This window comes from Scophthalmus maximus, chromosome 14 (genome assembly GCF_022379125.1).
Source record: "Scophthalmus maximus strain ysfricsl-2021 chromosome 14, ASM2237912v1, whole genome shotgun sequence".
Lineage (NCBI taxonomy): Eukaryota > Metazoa > Chordata > Actinopteri > Pleuronectiformes > Scophthalmidae > Scophthalmus > Scophthalmus maximus.
The window spans coordinates 2,214,632-2,228,326 of NC_061528.1; the positions used below are offsets into that span (position 1 = coordinate 2,214,632).

The 13,695-nt window shown below is 44.3% G+C and overlaps 1 protein-coding gene across 1 annotated transcript; it reads left to right on the top strand.

Moving 5' to 3' along the window:
• The first annotated feature begins 408 nt into the window (after positions 1 to 408).
• Positions 409 to 10,774, top strand: sucla2 (succinate-CoA ligase ADP-forming subunit beta). Its single transcript, XM_035651235.2, has 11 exons — positions 409 to 586; positions 2,380 to 2,572; positions 3,707 to 3,806; positions 3,964 to 4,126; positions 4,621 to 4,749; positions 6,926 to 7,064; positions 7,586 to 7,747; positions 8,181 to 8,323; positions 8,413 to 8,533; positions 9,206 to 9,294; positions 9,607 to 10,774. The coding sequence occupies exons 1-11, from the start codon at positions 503 to 505 to the stop codon at positions 9,679 to 9,681; spliced, it is 1,398 nt and encodes a 465-aa protein (XP_035507128.1). The 5' UTR covers positions 409 to 502; the 3' UTR covers positions 9,682 to 10,774.
• Positions 10,775 to 13,695: the final 2,921 nt, after the last annotated feature.

Consider the following 13,695-nt stretch of genomic DNA (forward strand, 5'->3'; position numbering starts at 1 on the left):
CCTCTATAAGTTTGTAAATGTAAATCTGAATCATTTTGTCCTAGTGCCTTTTATTTTCATTTAACTTTCAAACTCATACTTGCACAAGCGTCACTTTGCATTATTTGTTCACTACAGCTTCCATTTTAAAAACTTACCACTTTTTAAAATTTCTCATTTGTTTTCCTGTTTGAGAGAAGCCATGCGACAAAAAAAGATCATTCTGATTCTGAAAAGTGAATGGTTGGATGTTTAAAGTAGTTTAAAATAGAAGAAAATAAAAAGTAAAGTACCTCGAAATTGTGTTTAAGTACAAGTGCTTATGTAAATGTACTTTGTTATTTTCCGCCATCACATGTAACATGTTTCCCAAATATGTTTCTGATTTCATTATTCATTTTTTTTAAACGGTTCTATAATGTCCTACAGCACGCGAAGGCGGCCACACACTGGGAGCCCGGACCCGACATCGCGGTTCACGGCGCATGCGCACCAGCAGTCGCTCCACTGTATAGAGGGAGACATGGCGGCGTCCCTGATCCGCGGCCGTCTGACGGCCAGCCTGAGGACCTCCGCGGCCAGGAACACGATCAGCTCCGCTTCCAAGGTGAGAGTGAGCCCCGGGCCGAGGCGCGGGGCCTCCGGCCGCCGGAGCAAGTGTCCGCGGCCGCGCTGCGCCTTCGCTCGCGGCCGCGGCGTCAGAGAAAGTGACGCGGGCACATTTGACATTCAGTGGCTCCCGATTGTTTTGGCTAGCATGCTAAGTAGCGAGCTAGCGTTAGCATCGGCGGCTGACAGCGCGGTGGAGCCGCGGACTGACACGGCCCCAACAGCCGGCAACATCCACGCACACACGCGCACGCAGAGGTGCCCTCGGGCCTCCAGTGTGTCCGGCCCCCCGGGGTGTCCGGGGCGGGGTGCGGGCGGTGAAACACGGTGACCTCCACCCGGAGCTCTGCTCTGCGCCACCGCATCTGTCCCGCCGTGTCTCCAGGACAAACCCCGCTCGGCCTCGGGGGGCCAGGGGGGGGGGGGACTAGGTGGACACCGGGGGACGACGACACCAGGGGGGGGACGGGGGGGCACTAGGTGGACACCGGGGGGACACTAGGTGGACACCAGGGATGACGACACCAGGGGGGAGCACTAGGTGGACACTGGGGGGGGGGGGGCAAGATGTGTTGCCCTGCTGGGGGACAGGACATGTCCTGGGGGGGGGTTGGACACGTAGGGAGACAAGCTGTATGTTGGTTTGTGCGTCAACCAGAGTCTGACATGTCCCATGAACAAGTTTTTAAAAATATATTTGTATTATGCCAGTTTTAATAATCCAAAAAACAAAATGTCATGTAAACAGACTGGATAATACGACTGGTCTAATCAAGTTCTGTCACTTCTGCCAGAGAAACAACTGATTATAGTGATGGTGGGTGTGTTTGATTCGCTGTAGCTGTGTGAAGGAATCCAGCACGGACAGTAGTAATAATTAATAAACTTTATTGACGTTTACAAAGTGCTCTACATGTTGAAAATGAAGAATTGATAGGAAACTATTAAGCAGTTAGAAGATCAAACAATATCAGAAGCGTATGAGCAGAAATATAAGAGTGAGAGTCTTACAGATGAGAAAAAGAGTCAAAATATAATTAAACATTGTAAGATGATTAAATAATCAGTGAGATCAGAGCAAGGATTAAAAATCTTTAACAGCAAAAGTCCCGAGAGAGACACAATATGAAAATATGTAACTAAGACAGATTTAAAAGAGGATGAGGAGTCGGATCAGGTTACAAGTCACATTCTGCCCCAGGACCCCATAAAGTCTTTGGTTTCAGTCGGATTTATTTCTTATTATAATTAGACAGAAACTTTTATCAGTCACCGTTTTTATACAACAGCTCCTTTGTATTTTAAATCACAAAACACAGTCAGGCAGGTGAACAACAAACAATTCAACGAAAGGATAAATGATATACAACAGACATAATGAAGCATTAAATAAATAATGTTATAAATAATAGAAAATAAATAGAGACTGTATATTGATCTATGACCTGAATATACAATGTACATTAGTGAAAGTCCGGTGAACATTTATAATTGATTGATTGTCAGGGGCGGGTTAAGAAAGTTCAGGGGCCCAGATTCAAGGGGGGCTCATGTAATAAAGAGTTCACAACTTATAATTGTCTCTTTTTATCCAACCGACAGTTGTAAACCCAAAGATATTAAGTGTACTGTCACCTCGAGGCTGAGGGGAGTTTCACGGTGTCGTGATACATTACAGAGGAACTCTGTGGACTTTCTGTCGGACGGCGACTCAGTTTCAGATCCTCAATCCAGTTCCCACTGTTGCTCAACTTGTGCTGACACTGAAAATGTACCCCTCTGTTCCTCCAGGTCCTCGGCGGTTCCTCGGGCCTGTTCGGAGGCCACGCGTCCCAGCTGCAGCTGCAGCAGCAGCAGCAGCAGAGGAACCTCTCCCTCCACGAGTACATGAGCATCGGGCTGCTGAAGGAGGCCGGCATCTCCGTGCCCGTTGGCCTGGTGGCCAGCTCCTCGGAGGAGGCCTACGCCGTGGCCAAGCAGATCGGTAAGATGACCTGAGCCCACGATCTGCCCCTCGACGGAACACTGTGGTGATCCGAACTCTGTTATTTAAGTTTTGAAAGCAGTCGTATTGTTACTTTCATACTGTAAGCAGTGAGTGTTTACATTTTGACAGAAGGTTTGTTTGTTTTCATTTTGTGCTTAAGATTTGAGGTAAATGTTATGAGGTGATCATATTGTGCAGTAGCTTCTGTAGCTAGTGGGGAAAGAAGGATGGAAAATGCCCTTCATTTTGTCTGCAGGAGCATTTATTAGTGCAATCGCTAATAAAATGTTGCTCCATATTTTTTCTATATCATCATAAATATCGCAAATTTCCTTGAAATATCATGATATAATTTTGAGGCTTTATCGGCCAGCTCTCACCACTTTCATTGCCGACATGATATTCAACTGATTTTTGATGCCTGGTGGAAAATAAAAGCTTTTTTTTCTATATATATAATATTTTTTTCATGTAATAAAAGAAGCCAAAGTTCTCACGTATAAAATGTGATAAAATAATATATAAAAAAGAAATAGAAATAATATTTAGAAGCGGTAACTATCTCATCAAAGACAAAGTCAACAGGATTGATTATCGGTTTTGTGTGTGTGTTATAAATAACCGAAGGCTGCTCAGTATGTAGACAGACACATTCACACACTCTAATTATAGCGTTGTCTTTTTCTTCAGTGGTGTCCTCTGACGCTCGACGTGTAGTACATATTTTCAGGACGGTAAGAAGTCGTACCATAAATCCACGAGTCGTCCGACAGGTGACGCTCTCTTCTCTTAACTGGACGTAATGGTCCTTTAAATCTCGACAGCGTATCATCAAATATGATTCCAGTGTCAAAGTAAAACGTCCAGTGCAGATGTGGGATCAGCTGCTGCTAAGTGAATCCACATTGACACTAATGAAGCGAGTCCAATTAATGTCGACGACCTTGTAGCTCCAAATGAAACGAGCTGCGGCAGCGGGAGGATCTGATGTATTGATAACTGACCGATATTGATCGGTGTGACACGGTTGTTATGGCGATTGCAACAAACTGCCTGATCCAGACCAACGTCAGCCTTCTCCATCTGTTTAGTTGTCGCTCACAGTTGATACACAGTGTTTTGTTTTTCCAGGTTCAAAGGACCTGGTGGTGAAAGCTCAGGTGCTGGCCGGGGGCCGAGGGAAGGGAACGTTCGAGGGCGGACTGAAGGGCGGAGTGAAGATCGTCTACTCGTAAGTGTCCGAGCGGCTGTTACAGAGCTGCAACAGTTAAGCAATTAATCGGTTAGTAATTGACTACTTAATGAATCGCCAATCGATTAATAGGTTTTATGTTAAAAATAAATAAATGAAAAGCCCTAATTCCCTCCCTCCTCCTCTTCCTCTTCAGTCCCGAGGAGGCCCGCGACATTTCGTCCCAGATGATTGGTCGAAAGCTGTACACCAAGCAGACCGGGGAGGCGGGTCGCATCTGCAACCAGGTGTTCATCTGCGAGCGCAGGTATCCGCGCAGGGAGTACTACTTCGCCATCACCATGGAGAGGTCGTTCCAGGTGAGGGGGACACGACTCACGACCCGTTGTCTCAACGCGTCGCCTTGAGCTCTGGGAAACACTTTTTAAAAATGAATATTAAAATAAAGAGCCAATAGATTAATAGTGGTAATCAATACTGTAGATTTAGGCCTAATTTGAATTTGGCTCTACATCTGTTAATTCACAAATAAGAATATTTTAATTTGTCTCTCTGTAATTAAAGACACACAAGTGAACTTTATATGCACAGATTGAATCTGTAGTGTTGAGTTGTTCCAGCAGGTGGCAGCACAGCACCACAGGAAATGATGACCTGTCCCTGCACACATCATTTCATTGCTCTAAAATCCCCCGTCTTATAATAATACATTTTATTTATGTAACTTTTAAAGCTGAAGCACAGATTCATTTCCAATATTTTTATCAGTAGCTCTCTAAATTCTTCTTCTTCCAAGGCATGCGCGGGTTACGTGGATTAGAAAGTCCTAACTCCCGCTCCTTTCGTCCCACAGGGCCCCGTCCTGATCGGCAGCTCGCAGGGGGGCGTGAACATTGAGGACGTGGCGGCGGAAAATCCTGACGCCATCGTGAAGGAGCCCATCGACATTGTGGAGGGCATTAAGATGGAGCAGGCTGTCAAGGTACAATCAGTAACGGGTGGAAAACAGTGAGAATGTTTGGGTGGCAGGAGAGATTGAAGAAGGAAGAAGAAGAGGAAGAGTAGTGGGGGGATGTTGTGTCTGAATCACAGGGGGAAGGAAAACTTCTCTAAACAAGATACAGGTTCAGTCTCTGACAGATCAAGTTTCAGGACAGAGGAGGAATTTGAGATTTGGTAATATCAAAATTCCCCACAGTTTGCAACCTTTATTTCCTGATGTCCGTTGGATGAAATCGACAGTTTGTTTAAAAAATAATCTTCACGTCTTTTCTTTTCCCATCTGGGAATATGATAACACTCAAATCTTCAATCTCATCCAGTGAAGTCGGAAATAGAAGGTGGGTCGAGGAGGATGTGTCAGATGTGACGTGAAACAAAATATTCAGATAACAATGTGACAGATGAATAGATTTATTTTCTAAGACTGATTAAAAAACAACAACAAAAAAAAACAGGGTATAAAATGTTTGAATCCCCAGTGTTTGCTCTATGCCATTAAATAAAATAAGGAGGGATTATGAATTTCTTATAATCGTCTCTTTAGTGTATTGATGTGGATCTGAAGCGTCCTTGTTCAAGGTTATTTTCCAATGCGACAATCATAAATTCCTCCTTCTCTAGTCTCCGGCCGACTGTTTCCTCACAAGTCAAAGTGTTTGTCGACCTCCGAGACAGATTCAGAGCTTTCACAGCTCCTCGGGTCTCGTTTACAGATTTCATCCAAGTCCATAAAAGTCGTTGAACAGATTCTCCTCCATCAGGACAGGAGATGTTCGTTTCCCTCACAGATAACTGTGTCTCTGTCTTATTTTAAGGTCCTTGTGTTCACATGTGTTTGCTTTGCCTTCATTCTCTTCTCTTACTCATCGTCTTTCTTTCACTCCGTCTGTCTCCAGGCTTGATTTTTGGCCCACTAGCTCTGGATATTGAATATGTTGGTTGTCATAGTGAGAGCAGAGGCTCAATATATCTGACGGAGAACAGAGGTGCTGATTGCAGGGCTCTCTCCAGGGAGACGGAGGCCCATTGACGTTCTTCACCACTTTCTTTAATTTCGTCTTTTTCGTGAAACTCCGTCTGAGCTGCTGATTTCTTTTTCTCGTTGTTGAGAAATGTTGGAGGTGAACTCCAGGACACGACGGTGGTTTCTGTTTCAAGTTAGGGAGATGAAGCGATTAAGATAATTATCGTGAAATAACTTTTCCTCCATAGAAATATGACACGCTCAATTCATTTTGTATTAATACTTAGTTTGTGTTCTCCTGTAACACTCAAAGCTTCTGACTGGTCAGAATTAAGATTTTTCGTTTATTATATATACCCTTTTTCGACAGTTCTACAATAAATAATATTTAAAACCAAAAATTAGCTTATGATATCTTCAGTTAACAGGAACCTATAAGCTTGACAGAAATAGTGATTTGATTTATATAGTTATTTATCGATATCGACCAAATATTTAAAAAATTATCGTAATAAGATTTTTTTCTCCATAGGGCATATTTCAAATTATTGTTTTATATATTACAAATTTCCGATATTTTTCTTCTTTCTTCTTGAAATATCTGTCAATATAAATTATTTGACCAATGTTTTTATAAAGATTAACAAATAATTTTAATCACTTTTCAAATAATATAAAAAATAGCTTGTTTCACCATCTCAAATGTTTTTCATTTTTGATTTGATAATGGTTTAAACAATCAATACTTCAAATATTTGTACATTTCAGCCCAATAATGATAATAATAAAATAAAAAGAGCCTGACCGATATTTTGGGGGCCGATACCAATATAAGGGAGTAAAAGATTTCTAATACATATATCATCCGATATATTAAACGCAATGATTCCTAAACTATTGTTATGAGCGCTGAAAGTGGAGAGAGTGAAGCAGAAGAGTTGAGCTGTGGTTCAGAAAACCAAAACAAAGAGGCAAAAAAGTTATACTTCTAAATCTTTCTCATACACACAGTCGTTTGATCCTTTCTTTACACAGAGTTATTGATCTCAGCCGCCCGTTACGTTCTGACATCGTTATGTGAAGAGTTCAGCTGCTGAGCAGCAGCAGCGGTCGGTCGGTCGGTCGGTCGGTCGGCGGCGCTCGAACCACGGCCCAGTGCTCATGTGTGATGTCATGTGTTGCGGCGCTGCAGGTGGCTCAGAAGATGGGCTTCCCGCCGGCGCTGGTGAACGAGGCGGCGGAGAACATGATCAAACTCTACAACCTGTTCATGAAGTACGACGCCTCCATGCTCGAGATCAACCCCATGGTGGAGGACTCCTCCGGCATCGGTACGCGCACGCACGCACACACGCACGCACGCACACACACACACACACACACACACACAGTCATAGTTAACGACTCCACTGACACACTGAGGAATTCGAGATCTTGAAACACTCGTATGAAGAGGGAGACGACTGATTGTTGTTGTGGCTCCGTCAATGACCATCCGATGAGAGAGTAATAAAAAAGAAACAGTTATTGATGAGGTGCCCTTGAGCAATGATGTTGATTCCTCGCTACAGAACCACAGTGGCTCTGAAAACATTTAACTTTGAGTGTAACAGAGAAGGTCAGCAAACTGTAGCTGACGGTGGAAAATGTGGGCAAAACCAATTTCCTTGATGTTCACGAGCGTCTTTGTAATCCGGAGGTAAGAAGGTGTCACTCAAAGTTCAACAGCAAAGAAAAATTTCAATCCAGCGGGTGTTTGATTAGATTTTTGTTCTTGTGGTGTCAGAAGGAAGAAAGAAGGAACATTTCTCCGTCAACACAGATGTGTGTCGTGTTCTTTTGTCGTCCACAGTGATGTGCATGGACGCCAAGATCAACTTTGACTCCAACGCCGCGTACCGCCAGAAGAAGGTGTTCGACATGCAGGACTGGACCCAGGAGGACCCCCGGGACCGGCAGGCCGCCAGGGCCGACCTCAACTACATCGGCCTGGACGGAACCATCGGCTGCCTGGGTCAGTGCGCGCTCACGCTGGAACCGTGGAACTGTTTGATGTGTTGTTCAAGATCTGAACTACACATTCAAACTAATACCTTTCTCTGTGTAGTTTTAATCAATCGGATTCGTGTTTTATTCGTACGGCAACTTTCGTATGGGTTAGTGCAGCTCAAAGTGCCTCACACTTGACTGATGAGCCGAAAATGCTGATAATGAAAAAACGAAATAGATTTGAAACACTGTTAAACATTTAGAAAACAACAATAGTGACATTGACAGGAAAAATAACATTTACAACATAGATGCATGGACGTAAAAAACGAATTAATCACACGATGACGTCTCTTAATGTTACATCGTCCATGGAGCTTCTCAGTGCTGGCTGCTGCGTTTCCTCGAGTTAAACGTGTTGTGGTAAAATATCGTGTATCGTACTTTGTTCTTCCCAGTGAACGGCGCAGGTCTGGCCATGGCCACCATGGACATCATCAAGCTCCACGGCGGCACGCCCGCCAACTTCCTGGATGTCGGGGGAGGAGCCACGGCTCATCAGGTGACAGAGGCCTTCAAACTCATCACCTCTGATAGGAAGGTAAGAAACCACGCTCTGCTGCCAATTCTCTCAATGTGAGTATCTCTGTTTGTGGAGCATTATGTAATCGTGTGGTTGGTGTCGCTCAGGTTATGGCGATCCTGGTCAACATCTTCGGCGGCATCATGAGGTGTGATGTCATCGCCCAGGGCATCATCATGGCGGTGCTGGACCTGGACCTGAAGATCCCCATTGTGGTTCGGTTACAAGGTACGGCAGCACAGAGCGAGCAGCAAAAATGTTCTCACAATGTTGAAATGTTTAAATACTGGAACTGTCCTCACAAAGATATTAATACACACACACACACACACACACTCCACTTGGAGTCGGAGGGTGAACAGGCAGAAGCTGCCAGAACTGAGGTTGAGCTCATCTCCCACTTCAAAGGCCTGGAAACGTGACCGGTGGATTATTGGGATTATGGTGTTGACACGTGCATGTGGACATTTTTTAACTGGTGGTTATTAGTCGACCTCCAAAAAATCGCATCCTTCGCTTCTCTGCCAGATTTATTCTCGTCCTTATTCTTTAAAAATGTAACTCGGTCTGGGACACGGAAACAGAAACGCTGACAGTTTGTATTCGGAGCTGACAGTTTTCCTCAGGGAGACTTTTCTCCTGCTGCAATAAAAAATCAAACTGTGTTTTTAACGTGTCACAGTTGAGCTTGTTGGGCCCGACGCCTCCGTGAAGACACAGATTCACTATGTCCGTCGTCAGTTTGACATTTTTTCATGCATTTGGGAAAAACATCTGGTGTATAGGTTTTTTGTGTATGTAGAAAATCTGGAAAGTTTAAACGAAAAAAGAAAAAAAAACAGCTTGTGAATGACGCTCAGTGTGTCTGAAAATGTATTTATTTTTATTAAATTTTTTTAGGGACGAGAGTGGACGATGCTAAAGCTCTGATCGCTGCCAGTCCACTGAAAATCCTCGCCTGTGACGACCTGGACGAGGCTGCCAAAATGGTACAGAGGCGTGCGCACACACACACACACACACAATATAACAGGAGGTTATATTAGAAAATATATGAATTTGTGAATGATTCATAAGATGTCATTATCAAACCCTCAGAGGCTCCATATTTTACAGTTAAAACAAACTTTTCTGTAGAAATATAAAAAACGCAAATACCAAATATAAAATCTGCGGCATTTATTCTGTAAAATAAAAGTTTACTTATGCACAAACAAACACTGATACTGTTAGATACTAGCCGATGAATCTGTCTGACTCGAGCGCTAACAGAGCATTTCTTTATCCTCTGTCTCTCTCAGGTTGTTAAGCTTTCTGAAATCGTCTCGCTGGCTAAGGAAGCTCAAGTGGACATCACCTTCCAGCTGCCCATCTAAGAAAACCTGGACCTGTGAACCTCCCCTCCCCTACCTCCCCCCCGGACACACACACACACACACACCGACCGGTTTTCTTTCCACTTCCTGACACTGTGGCACGATGGCACGACTCCGCTCAGACACGTTTCACTTTCCCGTCTCGTCTGACTTATGTCGCACTCAAAGTCGATACGCACAGAAAGAAAAGACGACCGGAGGTACGAGTGCGTGTTTTCAATGTCTCGTCTCTACGTAAGAATGTAACTATAAATAAAGAACCGGACTCGTTTGCCATAATCCGCAACTTTGTCCCAAGTATTTTAACAAACAAACCGAGTCCGGGGAAAACGAACAAACGCTGCACGCGACGGTTTTATATAACGCAACGCGGTTTTACCTCCGATGAGCTCGTCAGCTGTTCGCTGCGGGTCACATGTACGTCGTGCCCGCCCCCTGATCCGTTTGTGTGAGGTCATACACCTGCTTTTTTCTTTTTCCTTTTTAGTGAATGAATTATTCAGTGTCCCTGCTGTGGAATCGTTAACTCCGTTAGCACGCTGTGATTTTTTTCCCTGCACGTCTTTCGTCACGGCACGTGAGCGTCACGGCACTCGTGTTAAAGGGGGCGGGGACTGGATGTGAGAGGTTCAGCCTGACGCTCAGGAGTCACCGTCGGGAGTTCCGACTCGCCGCTGCAGGTCTATGTTTGAGGAAGTCGTTACTGTAGGAAAGTCTGGATGTTATTAACAGTTACAGCAGGAAAAGGAAACACTGGAGATGACGCGTCTGTATATTTATTTTCCTCGACTGTGTACAGTTGCTGCTTCTACATGTTCAATCTGCTATCATGCCACAGGCTCTTCCCCCTGTATGTAACGTCGGAGTCGAGGCGGCGTCCTCGCAGCAGAACCGAAAAATACTTGCAGTTGTGTCCTCTTCTTCCTCTTCCTCTTCCTCTTCCTCCAGCGCTCCAAACACAAGCCGACATTTTGAGTTGTATGTCATTGACTATATCATGTAAATAACCAAACGGATGTTCTCCCGCTGTAAAATATTTATGCTCCTCAAGGAGTCTGACAAAGGACAAAAAAAAATAAATACAGAGAACATCGTCGAGTCTTCTTGTTTTTGTCTCGGACGAGGAAACTCGTTCGTCCGTCCGCTCATTTTACAATTTACACTTTTCTTGACGACTCGTGGTCTCCGTTCACGTTCTTGCTGCACTTCAGCCATGGTGAAATGATCTAATCTCAACAGCTCCATTAACAGGACGAGTTCATGTCGAAACCTCTGACTGTGAGAAGCGGCCAAGAGATTCACCCTTCACCCAGGTGACGGACAGAAACCATTGGTTCTCATCAGTCGCGACTCGACTACCAGCGGTGAACACTTCCCGTCAGTAACAGTTCCACCTCGTCGTCTCTCCAAGAGAAGAAATTGCTGCTCTTGTGCCGCGTTCCCACCAAACCCGACGCAAAATTTCGTCTCTCTTCCGTGTTATAAATCTCCTCTCGAACAAAGTCTCGACACGACGACGCTCAGTTTGTGTTTCCTCGAGCCATTCGTTCGACACTTTGTTCCGCAACGCGAGGCGCAGCTTTGATCCTCCATCCGGAAAGAAGAAAAAAAAAGGTTGTACATGACAGATTTCATTACATCCCCGCCGCTGTGTTGTTCCACAGATGAAAAAGCCACTGAGGCAGAAAATTTTGTGATAAATGAAACTCTCGCTGTAGTAAAAAAAAAAAGCTGAAGCCTGCTCCGTTTCATGTAGAATTAAAAAATCTGATGACAAGTTTTTCATTTTTTCAATGCGTGGTGTGATGCGGCAGAGGAAAGAGTCTCTGAGTCAGTGCCTCTGCGTTTTAACAAGCAAGAGAACAAGTATCTAATAAATGTAACCGCTTATAAACACTGTAGATGATAAATAAGTGTTATTATAATACAATTTCACTCAGGAAAAGAAGAGCGAGTCTTCTAATCAAATGTTGCCGCCGGCAACAGGGAGGTTTAGTTCTCACCTCTGTCCGGTCGGTTGGCGCGACGACAGATTTCCACAACCTGGATGGAAGGATGGGACACGGGTCACGAAGGAATCCGTTACATTGATCCAGAGAAAGTGGCAGAACCTGGATTCATCTTAAACATTGTGAAGATATGGAGGTTTTGACATTTTCACATATTTCTATGGGAATAATTCACAGATATTGATGGGTGGGGAACTGATATCTGTTTGTGTGCCCGTTTGGTTTGGATTAAGATAAAAGTCTGGATCTAGTGGATTTAAACTTTTGGGCCTTGGTGGCGATTTGTGTTCTACTGGTGTCATTCTAGTTAAATGCTGTTTTTATAGTCAGAATCTATAGACTGTAAATAACAACACATCGTGATCCAACTCATTTGAGAAACATTCATTTAACGTCTCCTTTGAGTTTTTTCAGTTCGTTCCACGTTCCACCTGCTAACATGGAGAAGGTTTATGACAGATACCGCAGTCAGCCACCACCAGGGGGCGATCCGGGTGATTTGGCTTCACTTTAGGGAGCTGTCATGTCGTCAATCTTTATTTATAGTCTATAGTCTAAATATGCACCTCGATTCTAAGACCCCCACAATTATTTCAACATTAAACCATCAACTGTTTATTCAGGTCTGTGCGCTAAACACTGGTCATTTTTAATATCCATGTTCCAGCCTCATGTGACCTTGTAGATTAACTGTTTCTCTCCATCTTCCATCTCCATCATGGACCCCCGCCCGCTCGCTCTCCGCCTCCTGCAGACGGAGATGGAGGTCCTGCCGTGTGAACGCAGGCAGGTGAGCGCGGCGGCTGTTTGCTCTCTGCTGGCTCAAACTGATAAGGTTCGCAGTTTAGAGGATTTGTGCCGCCGCCAGTTCATTTATTTAAAATAGTTGCGATAAGGCCGTTCAGCCTCAGTGAGCTGGTTGGAGGAGCGGGGGCGGGGGAGAGGCGGCTGTTGGTCAATTGAGTCCTTTCAGAGAAAGTTATCTGCCATTCTGTGTCGAAAATGAGAATATTTGTCACAAAAGTTTCCAGAGGACTGTTCGGTCTGAGCCAAGAGAAGAAGTTTTTAAAAAGTTATAAATTCCTGCAGAGGCCGAGATCATAGGAAAGTGATAAACTGATGATACCGAACAATGGATATTCTCTCTAATAAAAAGACATCAGAGGCTTCAGTTTTAGTTTCTCGTCATGTTTTCCACAAGGGGTTTGAATCGGGAGCAACTGGACTTGTCTGTAGTTTCACCTTCAGTTCCAACCAAGTTGAGGTGAGGAACAGGTATTTACAAATTTTTTTTTAAAGGGAGGGTGAATTGTTTTTGGCCGCGTGTTGGTTCATTTTGTCCGCATACTACTTTGTTGAGCAGAAATAAACAGAGAACCAGGACTCGAGCTCTTGTAAAGGCTGAGGAGCATCATTGATGTGACAGCTCCGTCCACCAATCACCTGCAGGCCACCGAGAGCCAATCAGCAGTTGACCGTTACACACCTGCGGAGCCACGATGTGGGATCAACACGACTACAGGTCATCCAGGTTTTTATGTCTTTAACACAGTCCTGAAGTTTGTCTACGTGGTTAGTTTCATCTGGCTTTATAAATACAGTTGAGTGTCATCTGCATGACAATGGAAATTGATGTGGCACTTTCTGATAAAGTTGCCTTAAAGGAAGCATACATACAGTGAAAAGTATCGGTCCGAGCATAGAACCTTGTGGAACTCCGTGACTAACGTTTGTGTGTATGGAGGAGTCGTTGTTAACATTGTAGCAAAATCATTTTAAATTATAATCAAACTAATCAACTGTAGACCTGCTGAAGTCAATGGAAGGCTAACACACACACACACACACACACACACTTTGATGTTGGCAGAAAGCGAGGAGGCAGGGGGACCGGGAAAAAGCAGAATGACACCTGGAAAACAGCTGGACAGACAGATGTTCTCACCTGCATGCCGAGTGTGAATAACCAGCGGCCTGGAGTGCGCAGACACACACACACACACAC

Bases quoted from the DNA above. Each gene is read 5' to 3' on its own strand.
- sucla2 (XM_035651235.2), top strand. From the start codon at position 503: ATGGCGGCGTCCCTGATCCGCGGCCGTCTGACGGCCAGCCTGAGGACC. The intron at 4,750-6,925 runs GTACAATCAGTA...GCGGCGCTGCAG, and splicing joins AGATGGAGCAGGCTGTCAAG to GTGGCTCAGAAGATGGGCTT. The intron at 7,065-7,585 runs GTACGCGCACGC...TGTCGTCCACAG, and splicing joins GGAGGACTCCTCCGGCATCG to TGATGTGCATGGACGCCAAG.